At 40.9% G+C, this 25509-nt stretch overlaps 1 protein-coding gene across 1 annotated transcript in view; it reads right to left on the bottom strand.

The window, feature by feature from the left end:
• Positions 1–25509, bottom strand: part of ncoa2 (nuclear receptor coactivator 2) — a 266392-nt gene that overhangs the window by 85280 nt on the left and 155603 nt on the right. Inside the window, exons 5-6 of the mRNA XM_078216293.1 lie at positions 19337–19509; positions 336–436 (exon numbers count right to left, since the gene is read on the bottom strand). Coding sequence (XP_078072419.1) covers positions 336–436; positions 19337–19509 — 274 coding nt within the window. The remainder of the gene's footprint in view (positions 1–335; positions 437–19336; positions 19510–25509) is intronic.

The following is a 25509-nucleotide window of genomic DNA, read 5'->3' on the forward strand; positions in this document are numbered from 1 at the left end:
TTGTTGCACATAAAGCAGAAATTCTTGGCCACTGCACTTAAAATGTATAAAGGATAGTTTTAGAACTTCAACCCTTAATCTTCATACATAAGGAAAGAAAGACTTAACAATGGAAAATTGTGTGGTGTACATTTTTCTTGGCCTCCAATTGTTTATGCTGATTCTCGGAGGAGAATGAGATTCTTAGAAAATTTTGGTGCAAGTTACAAAATCAACATAAATGGTGTAACTAATGTGTTAAGTGAGGAAATTCCAACCTTTATATTTAATTGGTTCATTTTTAAAAACACAAAAACAAAATTGCAATTTTCTAGTTTTCTTGATTCTAAACTGACCTCAAGCATCATTGGTCCAAGTGCATCCTTGTCAATGACACCTTGGCCTGTGGAGGACACATCAGCCTTCTGCACCGCATCCTCATTTGCAGCAGCCTTTTCTGCAAAACAACAGGAAATTATTGTAACGTGGGGACCCACTGGATTGCCAAAGCTCGGGGTTAATCATGAAACTGCTTTACACCGGATTTTAATGGAATACAAGTACATTTCAAAAGACCAAGTTCAGAACAGCAATGTAGCACCAAGTGATTTAATATTGACTCCCATAAAATAAACAATTGTTCAACAAATTTTTGCTGTATTCTAGATTAAGTCCTTTCTTTAAAGCTCAGAACAGTTTCTATCTTACAAAACAATTCTGTAATGTTTCACTTTGCTAATTACACTTAGCTGCCCAATGAAAGGATTATCCATCCAGTCCATTGCAATTCTAACTCATTGAGGAATAACAAAATCAACTGCATCCCAACATATTCGACGCCAATAGAAGACAGGACTAATGGAGTAGCAGGGCAGTCTCAGTCTCAGCTCCTCTACAGGAGGAAATCTTGTTGGGGATATGTGGAAGACTTGAATAAATCAACACTTAACTGCAACCTAAAAGGAGCAAAACCAAAAACAAAATCTGCAATTCTTCCTACAAATATGACTCTTTCAGAAGTTGGAAGGATTGATGTCCAGTGTTAAACGTCTGCAGGAAACCGAAAAGATGAAATTAAAAATGTAATGAAAGGACACATGCATGATTACACCAACATTTTTTAATCCAACAGTTCTCTGCTGTATTGGTAAGAAGTTCTTTCCTCTTTTGGACTCACTGCAGCCAACTATTGCTGTACCTTAAACCATCGTATCTCTTCATGTACGTTCTGGCAAGCGATGTGCAACGTGATCCCTCAGAATACATTTCAAACGAAATAACCCAGTCTTTCAGGTTTCCTAATTAACTCCTTTGAAATGACATATATGCAGAATTCGCTCTATCCTTGGTACATAATGGTTAAAAAGAAAACTGACTCAATATGGAGTCAGTAAGTAATCTTAGAGCGTGGCTACAGTGTCACTACTAAATACCCTTGATACTGGAGTTCAGTGTACAAATATATATATACTTAAGGTTAATAAAAAAATCTTGGGTCTGTTGATGTTTTCTGTCAGAAAACTTTCGAGTTACTTTTGTGCCATACTTTAGTCAATGTTTTCCATTGTAAACCTTTTCCACATTAAAGCAATGAGTATTTATTGCTTTTCTCGCTCTCAGTGCTGTGATTAGCTTTTGCTACCAAATAAACCTGTTGGACTTTAACCTGGTGTTGTTAAACTTCTTACTGTGTTTACCCCAGTCCAACGCCGGCATCTCCACATCTTTGCTTCCACAGCCAGCTGCTCCATTGTTGGCCACTGTCGCTCCCACCATTGGTGGTCAGTTGCTGAGGCCCATCCTTGGCTGGCATTTCCTCCAATATTTTTCTTGTTCTTTCTTAGATTCATTCTTGGGACATGGGCTGTGCCAGCCTTTATTGCCCTAAGGTAGTGTCAGTTCTTCTTTGATTGCTGCAGGCGGTTTGATACTACTGAGTGTTTTGTTTAGCTCATTTCTGAAGGGTTGGTGAGAGCAGGGGTTGTGGGGAGCTGGAGAAGTTGACAACACCTTGCTTTCACCCTCTCATTACTCCACACATCCATACCAGCAGCTATATCTCATTAGTATCCAGTCATTGCTTCTCTCTTCTAGGTGTGGCCCAAGTTTCTACATTATTTAACACAGCCGGTCTCATAACAGTTTCTTATTTTCAGATTTTTAAAATGGAATTCAAATTCTCAAACTGCCATGATGGGATTTGAACTCAGTTCTCCAGGTGATGAATCTAGGCTTTCAGATTATTCATTCAGTAGCAATGGTACTATTGCCGCTCCTAAAATTGGTTGTAGAGAGCCCCTGAAAAAAGTAAGGGCACTTCCACACTGGTGACTCAATCCTCATCACCAAGTCAGCAGCCATATTGGGTATTATTTCCATACCACCATAACCATCAGACATTATCCAGCCTCACTACCTGGCTCAGCTACCTTGTCTCATCAATCTCAAGGTACCTCTGAGCCTACTGGCAGCTTCACACTCATAATAGCACTCCTAGAGAACAATCACCTTTTACTTTTCAGTACACGTTGAAGAAGAAACACATTTTCATGTATACGCATACACAAACTTGTTGAAAAATCAAGCACATCCACTGATGAATCTCAGATTACTGTGATATTAAAGGAATAGATGCATAACTTGAAGCCTAAAAATGTAACTGACATATTATGGACTCTCCGAGAGGGTGACGGATCAGGCTTTCTAAAGAGAACTGGATAAGCACCTGAAGGGAGGGTGGGCGGACTAGTAAAATTGCTCTTGCAGAAAGCCAGCACTGACACAATGGACTGAATGGCCTCCTCCTGTGCTATTATCATTCTATGATACAGAAGACCGTCACCACAAATCTGTGAAAAATTGATGGGGCAACATAGTCAAGCAATAAGAAAAAAAATTAATGCCTCCTCAAAAAAGTACAGGTGAAGGCAAAAGAGAATACACGAAAAGAAAACACGAATACAGAAGGTGATTAGACATGGTATCCATTACCTTTTGAAAGGGATGGTGTTTTTGTACAGTCAATATTACTTAGCTTTGTTGGAAGACAAGATGCCACAAGAAAGAAACTCCACAAAAACCTCAGTGTAAATTTATCAACAACATCTTGGCCAGGCAAGAAGTTCATCAAACTGACAGCTACAAAAGGCACAACTAAAAATAATTTTGTTACGTCTATGACCAACAAAATGGCATTTTAAAACTTAGAATGTAAAAGAATATTTAGGGGTTCACCAAATATGGATTACTGTTCTGTGTAATTGTCATTGAACTTCACAGTAAACTGAGTGTTTGTACGCCCTGAAATATGTCATGGCAGTACATGCTTGCAACTCTTACCTTCACTTCGGTTATCAAAGTTCGAACCCTGCTCAGACTGATGGGATGATTATTTTCCAAATTGCATTATTAGCGTTAGTTGTAGAACTAGAAACATGTCTATTCTCATATACATATATTTTGTATTGTATGTCACAAATTAGTTGTATTCTGATATTAGTCTTCTCAACTTTATTTTCCACATTTTAGTTCGTGCTTTCTGAATTTTCTTTTCAAAATTTAATGTTTTAAAAAAGATCAATTGTTCTTTATTTCTTCGCCAATACAAGCTCTTATGACATGTTGAGAAATAATAAACTGATGCTTGAATGACGACATACACCATTTGTAAGCTTCAACTTTAATAATTGTTCCCAAATTTATGAGCTACCAACCACTATTTTAGTCCAAGTAGTAAGATTATGTTGGATCATTTCTACCTGGGATTTTAGTTCTCCCCTTTGAGACCATTTCAACTGAATTTTAGTCAGTTATAAAGATGAACCACTATTTTGTTCTAATTTTAGTTGATGATAATAATGTTGAAGAGATCTTTACATACCAAATATTTTCTGTAATTTCACAATGTTGGACTGAATTAATTAAAAAGCATCCAACGTCTGATGCTCTAAAACTATACCTATCTCATGTTTTGCTCCTTCGTATCTTCCTTCAGCTCATATTCCAACTTGATTCTGAACAGCTGCTGTGTGTGTGCCATTCTGCATTTTAATTTCTTAAGAAGCAGCATGAAGCAAAAACAAGATTCATTCAAAGTGCGTGGTGCAATCTGGCTCTAAGCAGATGCAACATGGTCATTTCCAACAGCCTGCCAGAAGGGAGGCTCACTCCTTCCTGCTGAGCGTGCCTTTCCACTGGGATTATGGCAGTGTCTTAAGAGACTTTGTTTATAATTACACTAACAGTAGCAGCAGCAGCTCTGCTTGCAAGCTGACCATGTTGGATAGAATTCAGTTAAACAATGCGCCAATTACTCTCTTAGAAAAGCTTCACTTCTCTTCACCCAGGTTTTATAGCGAGGAGGAATGGCAGGCAGGCCTAGCTCACAGTCAGAAATCATGCAAATTGCTCATGATCCCTACAGTATGTTATTGGTAGAAGAGTTTAAAAGGTTACCCGCAGATCAGACTATGTCAATTTATAAAACAGTCAATAGCAAAAAATCATGCATTAAAATATCTCTTTACACTGAGCTCAAATATTTTTAATTATATATAAATATTCTCTGCTGAAAACAAGCACCGTATGTACAGTCTTCATATTAAATATTTGTTAATCCAAAATCTAGGCCAATACTGATGCATGTTAATACCTTCATGTCTAAAGAGCTGTTGCGCAAAATACACCGCACATGCAAATAATGAGCAATCCATGCAGCAATAAATCAAAAATATTCTAAATCCAATTAAAACCAAGCAACTCTGTCACATAGCTGGACCAAAAAAACATTTAGCAATCAATATCTCCCACTGGTGTAATACATGCCACAAATATAGAGGAAAAGATTGACTATTGCATACTTCTGACCAGTGGTTAGTGGTATAACATCTCAATGAGATGGTTGCTGAATAATACCCAAAATAAACTAATTACATGGGTAATGCCCTATAAGTATCCTGCACTATTATTTCCTTCAGGCGGTCCACACACATTATCCTCTTCAGACCAATTAATATGTGCCACAAGATGCTTTTTAAAAAAACTATTATTCAGCCTTTGTTTTTACTGTATTGTAAATTTTTTAACCATCCCTGCAGATTTCTGTGCTGATGTTTCACATCTGGTGAAGTTCACCTCCAAGAACTAGGTGCTTTTCTCCAAAATGATCTGTACTTAATAGCATAACACACAAAATCTCAGAATGAGCTTTCTTGTGGCATAATCATACTTCCTTAACCAGCTGTGGAACATTTTACACAAGCCAAATTAATGCTGCAATAACATTACAGTCGCCTTAAAATAAACCCATTTAATATCTACTTTCAGAAATTAGGCAGCAAAATCAACATTGCGCGTACAATACTGCTTAAAGAAAAAAAATGTTCAGGTCAGCAGCTCTGTCAGCCAACATATAGGGCTTGGAGGAGGAAAAAAAACACCAACAAGCCAGCTATACATCTGCAACAAACTAAAATTAGAAAAACCACCATATGGCTCCATGAAACCAGGGCATTCGGAAGCCTTCTACTCCCAGAAAAACACAAGACCCTTCCTGTGCTCTGCGAATGTGTTTATCTTTTCAACATTAATGCACTATATTTCACAGTGCTGCTGAAATTTCCTGCAGTGCATATTAAACACCACAGCTGCACGCTTTCTCCGTGTTTACACTTACTGGGTGCAAGGAATGAACAAAGCTCTGCACTGTGCCAGTTACAGCTGCTATGATGTTAATCAAGCTTTTTTTTTCTTCAACAATGTCTCGCTCTGCCTTTTCTTCAGCTATCAGGATACTTATGGATGAAGTATGGCATCTTAATTTACCCCCCCCCCAGAATAATATTCTGACCCTGACTCTTGCATTATTTCTATTATTTCAGGCTTTTTAATTTTTTTTTAAAAATCGCTCCCCTATCAGTCCAGTTGCTAGTTTGAAACTATATCCTACTCCTAAATAAGTTTTGCTATATCACTTATTAGTTCACGTACTTCTATAGGATCGCCTGTCAGGCACCTCATTCCCAAAATTATCTCTCTCCAGTCACTCTTCAGAAATCTGGCTCCTGACCCCAAAGATTAGTCTTGTGACTCTTTCTTGCACTGCCTCCTTGATGTCTTCCCACCTCTCAGCAACCAGAAATGGAGATATCTTGAGTCAAAGTCCAGATATGGTCTGACCACACCACTCTTAGTTATCTCTATAATCTCCACTGGCATTTCAATGCAGTACTGAGATAGTACTGCAAGGTGCAGGTGCTCTTTCAGATCATATGTTTGCCCTCTTAGAATTGAAAAGAAACTATGGTACTATTCAAAAGAGTAGTAACACTATGCCCTCTGCCCTAGCAAATATTTAGCCCTCAACCAATCACATTGATGTTTGTGGGAGCTTGCTGTGCACAAACTGGCAGCCATATTTTCCTATATTTCGAAAGTGACTACACCTCAAAGGTACTTCATTGGCTAGAAAACGCTTTGGAGCATCCCAGGGGTGGGGAAAAGCAATATATAGAAAAATTGCAAGTTCTTATTTTCACTTGTAGTTTGCTTGTAATTTATTGAGAGTCACACAAATCTTTAGCCTGACATTGATTGAGTATTTCTTCTGGATTTTTAAAATTTTATTTATTAGTGTCACAAGTAGGCTTACATTAACACTTGTAATGAAGTTACTGTGAAAATTCCCTAGTCATCACACCCCGGTGCCTGTTCGGGTAAACTGAGGGAGAATTTAGCACGGTCGATGCATCTAACCAACATATCTTTCGGACTGTGGGAGGAAACTGAAGCAGCTGGAGGAAACCCACACAGACACGGGGAGAACGTGCAGACTCCACACAGACAGTAATCCAAACCGGGAATCGAACCTGGGTCCCTGGCACTGTGAGACAGCAGTGCTGGCCACTGTGCTGCCCCGATATTGTTATTTTCAAAAATGCTTCATTTGCCTTCTATAGAAATAATAACAAACATCTTCCTTCAATCCACTTTGGCATTGACACCAGCTAGGCCTGATCACCACTAGACCTGAATCTCTAAACATCATTCACAACACAGACAGCTCTGAATGTTATACAGATCACTCCCTAGTGGGCACTAGGGTGAGGATGCAATCTTTGAAGAATTTGTATTCAAAGCAGAAATGCCATCCTCCTCTCAATATTAACCATAATAAGAACCTAGATAAAAACTAACAGTTCAGTGTCTCGTTTGAACAGGAGCTCTCCAGCATTCCCACAAGAGTGCAGAAGCAAAATGCAACATACTTCAAGACATCATCTACATACCATACTCTCAATATATGGGAAGCAAGGGTCGAAACATGCCGATTGGCTCAAGGCTAACATCACTGTGACAGAACTTGTAATTAATGAGAGCAGACCATTTGGCTTCAATGACAAGAGAGATCCAAGCGAGAAGACTTTGACCGCACCAAGAGCTTAGTAAAAGACAAAAACTGCTAGACAGTGAGCAAATGACTACTAGTTACAGCTTTGACAGAATATCCAGATGCCCTTCAACACTGGAAATGCCAGGGGCATGCACTGAAAACAAAGACGAGGAGGTCACTGCCGACTGCAGCAAACAGTTGGAGAGATGGATGGAGCACTGTCTTGACTTGTGCTCTAGGGGTTGAGTATTTAATTGCATGTTGTCATGCCTAGTCCCTAGCGTGTCATATCCTGAACTTCAAACTAATTTTATATCTGAAACAAAAAACTGGACAAAAAGGCTGGAAAAGGTGGCAGCCCAACGGCTACCTGACGTCTTTTGTGGATTAGAAGCACTCCACTGTCTTAAGACAGAACAAAAGAACATTCCAGACTGATGTGTGTCGACGTCCTTCCCGGATAACAGTCAGAGGGGTATTATCTAAATTAAATAGGACATTCTAAAACAAAGACATTGGCTGTCTCAAACCCTCAGAGTTAACCTCCAACACAGAATGTATAAGTCAACATGAACACCCGACCCCATTTGAAAAAAAGACTGAACTTGTGAAAGGCCATATGGAGACAGCCATGCTATCTCTTTAAAAAGATCAGGTAGGAGGTATTAGCAGGTAGAACTACTCAAGTCACCAAAACTGTCAGTTCTGCCAGTAAATGAACCAGACTCAAAACAAGCTGCAAGACATCAAGCGGTTCAACTTCTTAACCCACTCTAGTTAAAGTTCGCCTGAGAACCAACCTTCCAGAAATTCAATTCAAAGAAACCTCATAACCCAGCTATGAACCCTTCACTTTACAAGAACCTCCCTTCAACTTTAAAGCATCAAAACCATCCAAGAACCTACAGGCCTGTCATGCAGGAGACCAGAAAGTGTCTGACATTGCGTTTAATTTGGGCAAGTGTTTGAGAATAACAATCTTTATTTTAAAACTCACAAAAGCTTGCTGCTGATTTATTTGGGATATACTCTCAAAAAGCTAAGAAAAGGCACACCTCTTTCCATACAAAACATACTTATCACAAGCAATAAAAGAGCATATACATTCTGTCTGTGACATCGTAAAGTGCTTTGGAATATTAAGAAACCACAAAAGGTATTTTATAATTGCACATTTGATTGTTCTTTTTACTCTACATTGCAGAACATGCTGCACTATCATTAGAAGCAATTACTGATTGCTAGCAATCAATGAAAAAACATTTAGCTCGGGAAAATTCACAGAAATTTTGGAGCCCAGCTTTGTTTTAAAATTAAAGTTTTCTAACGGAAACTTTTTATCATATAGTACATACAATGTACTTTTTATTTTAAATGCTTTCATTTTTATTATTTTGGTACATGATGCAGGAGACTAGCTTCTGCAATTATGGGAAGCTAGTCTACAAGATAACAAATCACTTGTTACCCTGGCGTCCAAATTTCAGTGAGTCTATGGCATTGAAAGGATAAGGCAATCAGATTTGGGTGCACAACAACCATCCACCAGATGCCCTATTGCAATGCAATGTCCAATCTGGAACTCTGAAATCCAGAAACACCAGTTATCTGGAAAACAATTTTCAGCCAAGGGGTCGCAGAGATGGCTTTTAAGCCTACAAGTAGCCCGTCCCCCAAGGGAGCAATGAAGGCTGAGGTGAAGATCCCATCCAGGGGCAACAGCAAGACATCCCTGGACCAACTGGATTGATATCACCAAACAGGACAGGGTGGTCAGTGAGCTCCAAGTGATCTTAATCTTTAGAAAACACTTTTAGAAGCAAATGCGAAATGAACTTGGGGTGTTGTGCACTGACTTGATGCAGGCAGAAGCAGGCAAGTGCAACACTGTCACTGACTGTGCACCGGAAAATCTGGGAGGTCACGCGGCAAAGCCAAGGTGGCGAGTGGCAGCCTCACACTTCCGTGCTTCTGCTTCCGTCCAGCTGTTCGAGAGCCTCTTTAAATCGGGCTGGACAGGGAACTACAGGTACTGGTAACTAGACCAAAGTGGGGGAGAGGAGAGGGGAGGGGAGGTAAGGGGCCGATTGGAGTGTGCGTGTGAGGGTTGAGAAGCTGATTACAGTGTCCGATGTAGAGGAGCTGATTACAGAATGCCTATGAGAGGATAAAGGGGCTGATCAGTGTGGGTGGGGCATTAGAGGGGCTGATCAGTGTGGGTGGAGTAAGTAAAGGGGCTGATTTCAGTTTGTGGGGGGGGGGGGGGTAGTGTAAAGGGTTAATTTTAACTATGTAAATAAACAGCCTACATAATCAGTGATGTAAGATTACATGATAACAGAGCACAGAGAGTTTTATGCGAAGCCTTGTGCTGTATAGTTAGGAGGAGGTTTAATAAATGTTTACCAACATCCTTGCCTCTAGCAGTTTCTATCAAATCTGACCAAGGACAACTCCATCTAAGACCCAACGATAACAGATGGTGACAGCAGAAAAGGTGACAGAAAAAGCACCAAGTAAAGAGCTTAGTGACTGAAAAAAGCAGGAGAAATAATTGCGAGGAAGGGCAGCAAGGGAAGAAACACCAATAAAACTTGAAGGTCAGAGCGAAGAAAAGACATGGAGAAAATCTTACTTACCAGAGTGCTCCGGACACGTTGAAGACCCAGATCAAGATGGGAAGTGTCAGAACTGGTGTAGGTTTATCAGGTACACAGAACTGCTTCAGGACTGGCAGAGAAGCCTAGCAAGAAACAGGTCAGTACCCTTTTCTACGCCATAGGCAGTAGTGCAGATGATGTAGATGTACCCAAAGACCAGGAGAGATCACACATTCCTTCATTAACCATTTTTATCAACTAGCTGAGAATATGAAGCTTCGAAAGATTAAACAATTCAGGATCGCATTGTTGTAGGAGTCTGAAAGGAGACTTTATCAGATTTTCTACAGTCAAGGGAAGATTTAACACTATTTAAAAGCTGTGCAGTTAACAAGGCAGGCAAAAGTGAGAAAACAAAATTGCGTGTTTATTTGAGGCAACGGAGATTTTGTGGAGAAAAACGACTGACAAACAGTCCAGTTTGTTGGACAGAGAAGGAGCAGTACACTGACTCAAAAATAGACTACAGTAGCCACCATTACTCAATGTCTCAGTATGAAGGAAAAAGGCTGCACCAGTGCGAAAAACGCTTGGCCAAAAATGTGGAATGCCATTCCTGTAAATCGAGCTCTATGCTGCAACAAAAAGCTCCTGACACTGAAATTTGAGAAACCACTAAAAAATGTTGCAATCAAGAAACTGAAAATGAAAAAGACAAGGAATTACCATTTTTGGGAGAAATTACATGATCTAATGGGAATTATTCAAGCACAGACACTACGGTTAATGAGCATATAACAAACATCAAATTCAGCACTAGAGCAGGAGTTGCCGTCGAATCAGCCCCAGAACATTGGTTGAATCAAGACTTCCTCCAGCCACCAACCATATGTCTCCACATTCTAGGAAGTATTCAACTGAAGATCATGGGGCAATTGACTGCGAAGCTTCAGTACAAAGGAAATCATTGAAACTTTGCATGTGATCCAAAACTGTTTTCAGCGTAACAGTTCGCTGTTACGCTGAAAAACTTGCAGAGATCTACAACTCATCTATAGACAAATCGGAATGTCAAGAAAAACTGAAAGAATTCAGGGCAATTTCCAACCTTTTTTTTTTAAGAAGTCTGATGAAGTTGAAAACAGCCTATCACAACATATTGAGATTGGAGGCAAAACCGGTGTGTTTGTTCACTCCAAGGAAGGTTTCACACTCACTTTTATAGAAAGCAAAATAAGTAATTGAGTCAATGCTGCATCAGGGGGACATCTCACCTGCAACCAAATCTATAAGTTAGTGTTTGAGGTGGTTCCAGTACCAAAACCAAATGCTCACTATGAATCTGTTTTAACTTCACAGTTAAACCAAATGGTAGAAAGGGAGATCTACCGAATGGTATCTCTGGGCGAAAGTATGGCAAAGGTAGCAAAAAGCACTTTTTTTTTACAAAACCGGGTGCGCATAGTAGCTTTGATCTTTAGATGAGAACCCAAACTACTGACAAGAGTCATTGCTTCGTTTGAGAGACATTGCTTCAATTGACTACCTTTTGGAATTACATCGGCACCAAAGATTTAACAGAGGATGCGGACAGACAGTTTAGAAGGATTAGAAAGGGTCATCTGCCACATGGATGAAATTCTGATCCATGGGTCCACTACTCAGGAGCATGATGCAAGAGTGAGAGCAGAATATCACAACATTTGCAAGAAGCAGGACTCTTTCAACAATAAATGTGATTTCTTACAACCAGACGATTTCGGAGACACATCGTTCACGCATCAGGGAAGATTCCAGAAAACCAAGGCAATCAGAGATTTTCCAGTATTTCGTGGACATGCTCAATCATGTAGGAAAGCTGTTACCTAATCATGGTGTTCAAAGAGGATCAACAAATTTTGTTCCAAAACATAAACGAGATGCTCATTTCATCAGACACATAGGCGGTTCTGGATCATAGTGATCCAATGACAGGCGCTGCAGATGTAGCAATGACTGGGCTAAGAGCTGTGCTCTTTCAAATCCAAAAAGACGGGAAACGCAGACCAGTGTACCATACACCCCAATCATTGACTGAACTGGAACAAAGTACGCTGTAATAAAAGGGCATTTGCAGCTACATGGGCCTGAGAGAAGTTTGCCAGCTACATCTTCAGCTTAAAGTTTGCCACTGAGATACATAAACCATTATTCACCTTATCAAATCCAGAAGAAATAGCCAAAATGCCACCAAGAGTCCAGAGATTCCAGCTGAGACTCATAAGATTCAATGCCAGAACTGAATATGTCTAAAAGCAGCAAACAGAGTGAGTGCATTTTCGTGCATTTTTGTTGAAAAGCCTGAACAAGAGGACATAAATTTTGAAGATGTAGAGTCCTATACTTTGTTGACCACAAAAATTCTACTAGCAACAACAGAGAACAAAGAACAGTACAGCACAGGAACAGCCCTTCGGCCCACCAAGTCTGTGCCGACACACATGCTCACTAATCTAATATTTTCCTGCCTCTATTCCCTGCCTATTCATCTATCTAGTGCTAAGGTTTGTGAGAAATTACTACAGTCTGGGCGACATTATTTGAAGTAATTGTGGAAATTTGTGGCTGGACCTTGGAGTTTGTGTAAAGCCTTTAAAACAAAGGAAACCTGAAGGGAGAGATATAAAACCTTGATGGAAACAGCAGAGGGACAGCATTTAAAAGAAGATTTGAAAGTTTGACGTTTGAAAGTGGAATTTGAAATCACACATATGGAAGCCAGAGTTCAGAGGAGGACAAAGTGGCTTACAATACAAGAATCATAGAACCATAGAATCACCACAGTGCAGGAGGCGGCCATTCGGCCCATCAAATCTACACGGATTCTCAAAAGAGCATCACCTGGGGGAGTTGGAGTAGAAATCCACAGACATTCACTTGGGTTCAGAGAAGAGTGCATCTTAACACAGTAATCTTGTGTGCTTAAATGGGAGTGTGTGTTAGTGAGACCAATGTAGCTTAAGATGTACTTTGTAATCCATATTAATCTCAAAATCTGTGTGTAATAGTTAAGGTAAGAGGGGGGAGTAACGATGTATTCGATCATAATCCATTTTTTTCATGTTTAATGTTTTTTTTTCCTGTTAAAAATAATTAGCGGTCCTGTGACTTGTTCCTCTGCGTTGTATTAAAAGAAAGTAAAAGTTAGTCTTCTGAACAAGGATTCCATTCTGGAATCTTCCTGTCCAGTTACAACACCAACTGGGATCATAACATTGGGTATACCCATGTCCTCAGACTCCAGATCCTTCAGAAAATACACCAGGGACCTGGGCATTACAAAGTGTCGCGAGAGTGCGCAAATTTCCATTTGGTGACCATGAATCTATGAGGACATGATTTCTAAAAGCATTACCTGTGCAATCCAATGCCAGGTGCAGATGGGAACTACTGATAATATCCTCATTTCTGTCAGACCATGAGAACTTCTCAAAATGGATCTTTGAGCTCCAAGGGGAAGACATTCCTCATGGTTGTTGATCACTACACCAGATGGATTGAAGTGAAGCATCTTCATTGTCTCACCTCAGAAGCAGTCATTAAATTACTAAAATAAACTTCCATCATACGGTTTTTAGGTCTTGTCATTTCAAACAATGGCCCACAGTTTGCCAATGAATGTTTTAAACAGTTCACACAGCTCATGGATTTGTGCACATAAGTAGCTCACCCAGATACGCACAAGTTAATGGAGACGCTGAAAGAAGATCGAGGACAGTAAAGGCTTTCTTGCAAAGAAATGACAACATCTTGACACTTGAGCTACCATTCCACATCATTGCAAAATGGTCTGGCTCCATCTGATCACATGGATTTAACTTCCTGTTCTTCCACTCACGCTTATACCATGTCTCAATGCAGCAAATATAGAGTGAGAGAGAAGAGTGAGTACTGTGCAAATCAAACCATAAACTATAATCAAAGCCATAGAGTACATGACTTAACAGAACTCGAGCCAGGTGAATCAGTAGGATTCACGACTAGATTCAGGAAGGTCAAGTTTTGGAAAAAAAATTACATCTGCAGTCTAATTTCATCAAGGCTGAAAATGGAATAGTGAGAAGAAACCGAGGCGCACTTGTATCTACAAGATGATCATTAATGGAATGGGCCAACTAACTAGATGACCAGGAAGACAACCTGAAAAAAGAGCTGGTAGTCTTCGATGATCCACATATTATACTACCAAGTCAGGGAGAGAACATGGAGAACTGAAACCTATACTTCCTCAGAGAGCTGAGAACAAGGTCGGGGAGATTGGCAAAATCACCACAACGCGTATCTCTGTGCAACGGGGATGAAGACTGAAACCTTGTACCAAGTCTTACATGGTATAGTTAGTGGAATGTTCAATAGAAAAATGTTTACTAGCAGCTTTGCCTCTAAGTCTTAACCAAGGACAACCCAATCCAAGACCCAGCATAATGAGAACAAGTGAAAAGGAGGGAAAAAGGGTGTTGAATATAGCTTAAGTGGGGGGATATACATGCAAAATCTTGATTACTGTGTGGCGGGGGAAAACAAAGGGGCTGATTGTAACAGTGTTGTGGAGCAAGGGGCTAATTACAGTGTGTATGGGTGAGTGAGAGGCTGATTAGTGTTTGAGGGAGGAAGAGGGAGGCAGATTCACAATGTGAGAAGGGAAGCGGGGTTGATTATGATGTGTGCTTGAGGGTTGGTGAGGGGCTGAGAAGTGAGTGCGTTTTAAAATAGGGTCTGACTAGAAAATATTTTGGGAAGCACTGGTATAAGTATAGCTAAGAGCTGAAGAAAACTGCAGGTATGTTCAAATGTAAGCTCTAATACATCGAGATTGACAAGCTATAAAATAATATTTGTAAAGGAGTAAAGTCGCCATAATCCCAGATGACCACAGGCTGTCTGGTAGTGATTTAATCCGAGGATCACCACACCTCAGGCGAGGGGCAAAACTGATAAAGCAGGCCTTCATCAATAACTTCAGCATGTACGGGAATTGAACCCACAATGTTGGCGTCGCTCTGCATCATGAACCAGCCATTCAGCCAACTGAACTAAACTGACTCCCAATATAGGAGTACATTGCTTAACTGTTGACGATGCTTAGTTTTATTTTGAATCCCTACGCGCTAGTGTATATTTCCAAATGAACGGATTTGAAAAGGCACACTTTTGTCTCAACACTAGCTTTAGGTCTTAGATATTTACATCTAGTTCACACAGAGTTAGGAATTCTAATGTTACACTACAATCCAGAAAATTCTGAAATCCAGAAAAGCCTTGGGTCCCAAAGACTCCAGACTGGAGAAGTTGCAGTACAGTATAGTGTAGTGTAGCGTAAAAGCATCTCTGAAAAAGTAGATGTGGTAAAGATAGACACATTGGTTTCACCTCAACATACAAGAGTTTTAAAAACTTTATTTATTCGTGTCACGAGTAGGCTTACATTAACACTGTAATTATATCACTGAAAATCCCCTAACTCAAGTCTATCTGAATTTATTATTTTCACCACTTAAAATGTATGGGAAAAGCAACAATAGAAAATTGTTGATCCCTTTAAAACGTCTCATCTGAGTTTGTAACTCTTAAATAATTATTTTCCAACCTGCAATATTTAGAGTCAGATTGCAATCATATTAAGAACTAAAATAGTAAAAGATTTGATATTGTATAAAACACACTTGTAAATGGAACACAAAAGCTTTCAGTCACTGCTAAAATCCAGGCAATTCAAACACACCTAAACTGAGCTATAAAACATAATGGGAAAGAGTACACAACTGCTGGAGTTGCATTTTTACACAACGCTAATGATTTGTGTATGCAGAGAACCTACTTTATACAAGCTGGATATTTATGGAACAAAAACCCTATAAAATTATTTCAACATTATGGATAATCCTTAGCATTTTGTAGTAATCTGTTCTTCACTTTAATAGAAACTATCAAAATGTTACTGTTTTGAATTTTTCTAGTCAGTAACGATATAACGAGGATCAGTTCCAAATCACAGCTTTGAAACTAAACACAGATTGAATCCTTCAATCTAATTACAAAGGTGGCCCAAAGGGCTAACGGTGGAGTCAAGGGAAACACGAAAAATAAACTTCAATGACTTGTTTGTGAAACCTACTTTTTGCTCCACTGACATAGACCCATTAAGTTTCTGACGTGCCAACTTTTCTTCCCATCTTCCATGCTGGATGGCGTTGCTAATGGTTCCATCCCCTTGGGTACTGTCACCCTCCTTTTAAACACATTCATCAGCTCAGTCCACCTCCCCAACAACTAAAACCAACTTCTTTTAAACTAATTAGTGAGAGGGGATGGAGAGGAGAGAAGCTCCACTTGAGAAGAGATTTGGAAAGTTAACAAGGAAGGACAAGGGAAGAGTGCACAGTAGTGATATGAATCATGATAACCGGCGTGTGACAGGAAAGGACAACACATCCAAGCGCATCAACAAATAAGGTCAGAGTAGGGAAAATGTTACAAAGGCAGAATTAAAGATTATATATTGGAACGTATGCAGCATTTGTCATTTGTAACAAGATGGATAAATTGATCGTTATTAGAGATGTGGTTACAAAGCAACTAAGGCTAGGAACTGAATAGTCAAGAGCATTTGACATTTCAAGAAGATAGGACGGAAAGGTGAGGGCAGGTCTGTTAATAAAGGATGGGATTGTTAATAAGCTTGATCCAGAAGATCAAGATATAGTCAATTTGTGTGGAGACAAGAAATGGCACAGCTGGGAGTAGTTTACAGGCCCCATAACAGTAGCTACACTGGAGGACAGAGTATAGATTAAGAAATAATGGAAGCTTATAAAGAAAGATCCTGTAATAATTTCACACATCTCTGACTCGCAGTCACACCCTCCTGTCCTGACCACTGGCCAACTCAGAAATTGTACTGTTTCCTTGAACAAAGTGTTCAGGAAACGTTCTCATTCTCTTGATTTTTATTGATTGATTGATTGAATTCAAATTCCACGATTTGCTGTGGTGGGATTCGAACCTAAGAGCATTATCTTGGATCTCTGGATTATTAGTCTAGGTGACAATATCACCATGCCACCCTGTCCCCTCAATCTATAACCTCATGGGCCGACATACTCTGCCATTACCGCAAAGCCAGGGGATCCACTCTGCTTCAGTCAAGAGTGCAGGAAGGTATACCTAAAAATGAGGTGTCAACCTGGCGAAGCTATTACACAGGACTACTTGTGTGTCAAATAGCATATAGAGCATGTGATAGACAGAGATAAGTAATGCCATAACCAACTGATCAGATCTAAGCTCTGCAATCCAGCCACATCCAGTCATGAATGGTGGTGGGCAGTTAAATAACACACTGGAGGAGGAGGGAGGCTCCATGAATATCCCCATCCTTAGCAACGAGGGAGCCCAGCACTACAGTGCAAACAATAAGGCTGAAGCTTTTGAAACTTTCAGCCAGTCGAATGGATGATCCATCTCGGCCTCCTCCTGAGGTTCCCAGCATCTACAGTCTACAGCATTTACAGTCTGCGAAGTAAAGATACACTCTTTGGATTGTGTACTGAAATTTCTCTTTTCAATACAGAAGAATTTACTTCGTAGGTGATGTGAAATGAAATACTACCCGCTAAGGGATGGGGTGAAATGATGACTTTCACTACTGCAGCCTGAAGCAATAGTTACATAGTACGATTAGGGCACAATTAAAGTCATTGGCTCTTAAGGATTCTCCCAAACGTGATGCCTAAGGGCTTCATTAAAGTGAAGAGAGAAGAATACTCTAACTAACTAGTGACACATCTTCTTTCCCCCATATATTAAAATAGATTTATGATATTTTCAGTGATAGTGTAGGATATTATCAACTCCAGGCCTGCCATGAATCAAGACATGGATTAGATAGGATTAAGATATACAGCACAGAACCAGGTCACTTCACTAATCAGTCCATGTCAATGTTTGTGCTGTACCCAAGAGTCCTCCCATCTTAATCTACCATCATAACTCTCTATTCTCTCCTCCCTCAAATGCCGGTCCAGCTTCCCTTTAAATGTATTTATACTAACTGTTTCAGTCACTCCCTGTGGAAGAGTGTTCCACATTCTCACCACTTTCTGAATTCCCTATTACATTTCTGGGTGACTATCATATTGAGACCTCTCGTTATGCTCTTCCCCATAAGAGGAAATATTCCCTCTATATCCACTGTATTAAATCCTTTCATAATTTAAAACCTCCCTTAGGACACTTCTTGGCTTTCTTTTTCTCAAAAGAAAGGGGACCCAGCCTTTCAACTGTTTTCTGCTATATTTGCCAATGCACTTCTGGTATCAAATCTTCCCTGCAACCTCTCTAGTGCCTCCAAATTCTTCTTGTAATATGGCAACAAGGATGGTACCTAATATTCCACAGGTTTGGTCTAAACAAGTTTCTATGAAGAATTAGCTGAACTTTCCTACTTTTCAATCTTATCCCCAAGAAATAAATCCTGGCGTTTGATTTGTTTTCTTCAAGGCCTTGGTGAAACTTTTAGTGATTGGTGTTTCTCTGCCCCCTTAGACTTGCATCCACCAAGTAATAAGTGACATCTCTATTCTTCCTAAGAAAAAAATCCTACTTCACATTTTGCTGTGTTTAACTTCATATACTAATTATCTTCCCTTTCTGCAAAGTTATTAATGTACTCCTGTCGTTTGTTGTAGTCCTCCTCAGTGTTGACTATCCTTCCCTAAATTTGGTGTCATTGCAAATGTAGAAATTGTGCTTTCAATTCCAATGTCCAAGTTGTTAAAGCAATTTGCGAACAGTAGTCCCAGTATTATTTTTGTGCAATGCCACTTCTCACCTTCTGTCACTCTGAATAACCCCCTTTGCTCACACACTTTACTTTCTGTCTTGAAGCCAGCTAACCAATATATTCTGCCTCGTCTCCTGATTCCACATTCCCTGACCTTACTCATTGGTCTATTATAGGGTACCTTTGCGAAGGCCTTTTGAAAATCCAGATAAATTACATCAAGAAGATAAGTGAACCGTAGCCCTACAAGATGAACTGCAAGGGTTTCATCTATACTGCCGAGATTGTTTCACCTAGCTTACTCTTGTGCGTATTCTCTCCATCTCCAATAATTTCAAAGTCACAATAACATGCCCCAGAAAACAAATACACAAGTAAGTGGATCATGGTCAGTGAGTGAGTGGTCACTATGAACAAGGCTTCCAATATTGGGAACTAGCATTCTGTTCATTATTATTCGATCAGGAAGGGCGATCACAACAGATCGTTTGTATCTTACATCAATCAGTTTATAAGTAGATTCATTGTATCCACGAAGCAACTTACCTTGCTCTTTTATATGACGGATTCGTTTCACAGTTTCTTTTAAGATTGCACATTTGTCTGGTTTTACATTGAAGTTGTCAATGTCATTAAAATTAGCAAATATCAGCTCAGCAAGTTCTTCAATATATTTATTCTCTTGCTCCCGATGACGTTTCTCAGTGCTACGTTTAGGGCTGTTGAAACACAAAAGCAATGTTAAGTCCTAGAAATAACAGAAGGAATTCTTTGCTCAACTGGGTTTATTACATACAAGCAGTTAAAATCGATGCTCTTCGTGCAATGCAACCAAAAAATACAGAAGATTTTGTCAAAGGGATAACTACACATTCTCAGAGCCGACTAACATTTTACCCAATTTAAAGTAGCAAGTAGGAATAAAATCGATGTATTCTGTTTCCCCCAATTAATTAAACCATTTTCAGAACAGCAGAATAGTCATAAAATGTTTTCTAACAAACAATCTGAAGAAGCAGACATTGCTCTATGGGACAAACAAATCCAGCAACATCCAAGAAAAGTAGAATACGAGGTTAACTAACTGGTCACTAAACTATTATAGGACAAGGTGCAGCTCAGAGTGTCTCGAGCCTGTTCTGCCATTCACAATTTGATCATGTCTGATATTGAGTTGATATACATATTCCTTTATGGTCCCTGATAAAACGCCATTGATCACAGTCTTGAAAATTTCAACTGACACAACGTCCACCGCCTTACATGGAAGACAATATCATCGTTCCACTGCCCTGTGTGCAAGAGTGCATTACTTTTCTTTCCTGAATGGCCTAATGCTAATTTGAAGATAGAGTCTGATTGTTGTTGATTTCCCCACCAAATAACTTCTCTATTGACTTTATTGAGCAATTTTAAACATCTTTTAACTTGAGGGAGTACAACCCAAGTTTAGCTCCCTTACTCTTCTGCTGAATCTGGGCTGCAATGCCAATATATGCTTCCTGAAGTGCAGCGCACAGAACTGAATGCAATACTCAGAAGGGGTTGGACAAAAGCTCTGTGCAACTGAAACATAAACTTTGTATCCCAGCCCTATTGAAAAAAGGCCACAGTCATTCTGATTATCCCTGATACATGTGCATTAGCTTTCAGCGATTTATGCGTCTCTCCGTGGTTTCTAATATCTTACCATTCAGATTATTCGGATTTGCCTTTCTTGGGTCTCTTCCGGGGCAGATGGGACCTGTACAAGGAGGACGGGTTGCATCTAAACGGGAGGGGCACAAATATTCTGGCCGGGAGGTTTGCTAGTGTCACACGGGAGGATTTAAATTAGTTTGGCAGGGGGGGTGGGAACCAAAGCAAAGGTGAATTAGCTGAAGGGGAACCAGAGAGTAGGGCCAGTAAGACTCAGAGAAACAGCAGGCAGGGTGGGATTACTAATCAGAGAGTGTGTGGTGGACTGAAGTGCATTTGTTTCAATGCGAGAAGTGTAACAGGTAAGGCAGATGAACTTAGAGCTTGGATTAGTACTAGGAACTATGATGTTGTTGCCATTACAAAGACTTGGTTAAGGGAAGGACAGGATTGGCAGCTTAACATTCCAGGATACAGATGTTTCAGGCGGGATAGAGGGGGATGTAAAAGGGGTGGGGCAGTTGCACTACTGGTTAAGGAGAATATCACAGCTGTACTCCGGGAGGACACCTCGGAGGGCTCATAGAGCAAAGCAGTATGGGTAAAGCTCAGGAATAGGAAAGGTGTAGTCACAATGTTGGGGGTTTACTATAGGCCACCCAACTGCCAGCGGGAGATTGAGGAACAGATATGTAGGCAGATTTTGGCAAGGTGTAAAAGTAACAGGGTTGTTGTGGTGGGAGATTTTAATTTCCCCCAAAATTGACTGGGACTCACTTAGTGCAAGGGGCGTGGATGGGGCACAGTTTGTAAGGAGCATCCAGGAGGGCTTCCTGAAACAGTACGTAGATAGTCCAACTAGGGAAGGGACCATACTGGACCTGGTATTGGGGAATGAGCCCGGCCAGGTGGTCGATGTTTCAGTAGGGGAGCAGTTCGGGAACAGTGACCACAATTCAGTAAGCTTTAAGGTACTGATGGATAAAGATAAGTGTAGTCTTCAAGTTAAGGTGCGAAATTGGGGGAAGGCTAATTACAACAATATTAGGCAGGAACTGAAGAATGTAGATTGGGGGCAGATGTTTGAGGGCAAATCAACATCTGGCATTTGGGAGGCTTTCAAGTGCAAGTTGATAGGGATTCAAGACCGGCACATTCCTGTAAGGATGAAGGATAAGTATGGCAAGTTTTGGGAACCTTGGATAATGAGAGATATTGTGAGCCTAGTCAAAGAGGAAAAGGAAGCATTTGTCAAAGCTCGGAGGCTGGGAACACACGAAGCAAATGTGGAATACAAGGAAAGTAGAAAGAAACTTAAGCAAGGAATAAGAAGGGCTAAAAGGGCCATGAAAAAGCATTGGCCAGCAGGATTAAGGAAAATACCAAGGCTTTTTACACATATATAAAGAGCAAGAGGGTAGCCAAGGAGAGGGTTGGCCCACTCAAGGACAAGGGAGGGAATCCATGTGTGGAGCCAGAGGAAATGGGCAAGGTATTAAATGAGTACTTTGTGTCAGTATTCACCAAAGAGAAGGACTTGGTGGATGATGAATCTGGGGAAGGATGTGTAGATAGTTTGAGTCATGTGGAGATCAAAAAGGAGGAGGATTGGGGTTCTTGAGAAACATTAAGGTAGACACGTTTGCAGGGCCTGATGGGATATACCCCAGAATACTGAAAAAGGCAAGGGAGGAAATTGCTGGGGCCTTGAGAGAAATCTTTGTATCCTCACTGGCTACAGGGGAGGTCATGATGCGGAGATGCAAAAGTTGGACTGGGGTAAACACAGTAAGAAGTTTAACAACACCAGGTTAAAGTCCAACAGGTTTATTTGGTAGCAAAAGCCACAAGCTTTCGGAGCCGTAAGCCCCTTCTTCAGTTGAGTGGGAATTCTGTTCACAAACAGGGCATATAAAGACACAAACTCAATTTACAGAATAATGGTTGGAATGCGAATACTTACAGCTAATCAAGTCTTTAAGGTACAAACAATGTGAGTGGAGAGAGCATTAAGACAGGTTAAAGAGATGTATATTGTCTCCAGACAGGACAGCCAGTGAAACTCTGCAGGTCCAGGCAAGTTGTGGGGATTACAGATAGTGTGACATGAACCCAATATCCCGGTTGAGACCGTCCTCATGTGTGCGGAACTTGGCTATCAGTTTCTGCTCAGTGACTCTGCGCCGTCGTGTGTTGTGAAGGCCGCCTTGGAGAACACTTACCTGAATATCAGAGGCCGAATGCCCGTGACCGCTGAAGTGCTCCCCAACAGGAAGAGAACAGTCTTGCCTGGTGATTGTCGAGCGGTGTTCATTCATCCGTTGTCGCAGCGTCTGCATGGTTTCCCCAATGTACCATGCCTCGGGACATCCTTACCTGCAGCATATCAGGTAGACAACGTTGGCCGAGTTGCAAGAGTATGTACCGTGTACCTGGTGGATGGTGTTCTCACGTGAGATGATGCCAACGTTGTCCTGATATGCTGCAGGAAAGGATGTCCCGAGGCATGGTACATTGGGGAAACCATGCAGATGCTGCGACAATGGATGAATGAACACTGCTCGACAATCACCAGGCAAGACTGTTCTCTTCCTGTTGGGCAGCACTTCAGCGGTCACGGGCATTCGGCCTCTGATATTCAGGTAAGCATTCTCCAAGGCGGCCTTCACGACACATGACGGCGCAGAGTCACTGAGCAGAAATTGATAGCCAAGTTCCGCACACAAGAGGACGGCTTCAACCGGGATATTGGGTTCATGTCACACTATCTGTAATCCCCACAGCTTGCCTGGACCTGCAGAGTCTCACTGGCTGTCCTGTCTGGAGACAATACACATCTCTTTAACCTGTCTTAATGCTCTCTCCACTCACATTGTTTGTACCTTAAAGACTTGATTAGCTGTAAGTATTCGCATTCCAACCATTATTCTGTAAATTGAGTTTGTGTCTTTATATGCCCTGTTTGTGAACAGAATTCCCACTCACCTGAAGAAGGGGCTTAAGGCTCCGAAAGCTTGTGGCTTTTGCTACCAAATAAACCTGTTGGACTTTAACCTGGTGTTGTTAAACTTCTTACAGGGGAGGTCCCAGAGGACTGGAGAATAGCCAATGTTGTTCCTTTGTTTAAGAAGGATAGCAAGAATAATCCAGGTAATTACAGGCCAGTGAGCCTTACATCAGTGATAGGGAAATTATTGGAGAGGATTTTTCGAGACAGGATTTATTCCCACTTGGAAATAACTGGACGTATTAGTGAGAGGCAACATGGTTTTGTGAAGGGGAGGTCATGTCTCACGAACTTGATCGAGTTTTTCGAGGAAGTGACGAAGATGATTGATGAGGGTAGGGCAGTGGATGTTGTCTACATGGACTTCAGTAAGGCCTTTGACAAGGTCCCTCATGGCAGACTGGTGCAGAAGGTGAAATCGCATGGGATCAGAGGTGAGCTGGCAAGGTGGACACAAAACTGGCTTGGTCAAAGAAGACAGAGGGTAGCAGTGGAAGGGTGCATTTCTGAATGGAGGGCTGTGGCAAGTGGTGTTCCTCAGGGATCAGTGCTGGGACCTTTGCTGTTTATATAAAAATGATTTGGAGGAAAATGTAACTGGATTGATTAGTAAGTTTGTGGACGACAGAAAGGTTGGTGGATTTGCAGATAGCGATGAGGACCATCAGAGGATACAGCAGGATATAGATCAGTTGGAGACTTGGGCGGAGAGACGGTAGATGGAGTTTAATCCGAACAAATGTGAGGTAATGCATTTTGGAAGGTCAAATACAGATAGGAAATATACAGTAAATGGCAGAACCCTTAAGAGTATTGATAGGCAGAGGGATCTGGGTGTACAGGTAGACAGGTCACTGAAAATGGCAATACAGGTGGAGAAGGTAGTCAAGAAGGCATACGGCATGCTTGCCTTCATTGGCCGGGGCATTGAGTTTAAAAATTGGCAAGTCATGTTGCAGCTTTATAGAACCTTAGTTAGGCTGCACTTGGAATATAGTGTACAATTCTGGTCGCCACACTACCAGAAGGGTGTGGAGGCTTTGGAGAGGGTACAGAAAAGATTTACCAGGATGTTGCCTGGTATGGAGGGCATTAGCTACGAGAGGTTGGAGAAACTTGGTTTGTTCTCACTGGAGTAACGGAGGTTGAGGGGAGACTTGATAGAAGTCTACAAGATTATGAGAGGCATGGACAGAGTGGATAGTCAGAAGCTTTTTCCCAGGGTGGAAGAGTCAATTACTAGGGGGCATAGGTTTAAGGTGCGAGGGGCAAGGTTTAAAAGAGATGTACGAGGCAGATATTTTACAGAGTGGTGGGTGCCTGGAACTCGTTGCCGGGGGAGGTAGTGGAAGCGGATACGGCAGTGACTTTTAAGGAACGTCTTGACAAGTACGTGAATGAGCTCGGAATAGAGGGATATGGCCCCCGGAAGGGTAGGGGGTTTTAGTTAAGTCGGGCAGCATGGTCGGTGCAGGCTTGGAGGGCCGAAGGGCCTGTTCCTGTGCTGTAATTTTCTTTGTTCTTTATTCTTTGAATCTAAAGAGGATTACCTTTATTCCCACTCCCTGTCTCCTACTTTCCAACCAATCAACAACCAATGTCCTGTGGTTCCCTTAAATTCCACATATGTTCTCATACTTGTTAATATCCTAGAGCAGAACCGTATCAAGTGTCTTCTGGACATCCATATAAGCAATATTCAAACACATTCAGGTTTGAATTTTCTTAGTGACTTCACCAAAAAATTCCAATAAATTAGAGAAACATGGGCCTACCCTTCGCAAATCTATGCTGACTCTATTTGTTAATAAAGGCCCAATTACTCAAGTCTAATATGTCCCAGTAACGTCCCCACAACCAACATTACAACATCAAAACTGACGGATCAGGATTTTCCTGCTTTGTCACTCACTCATGTCTTAAATAACTGAGTGGCATTTGCAATTTCTTTAATCTTCAAGCACAATTCCTGAACCACAGAATTAGAATTTGACAAGACAGAAATTGATTATCTAGCTCAATAGGTCTTATGCTCCACACAAACATCCTCATCTCACTGCATCACAGCATATCC

This window comes from Mustelus asterias, chromosome 7 (assembly GCF_964213995.1).
Source record: "Mustelus asterias chromosome 7, sMusAst1.hap1.1, whole genome shotgun sequence".
Lineage (NCBI taxonomy): Eukaryota > Metazoa > Chordata > Chondrichthyes > Carcharhiniformes > Triakidae > Mustelus > Mustelus asterias.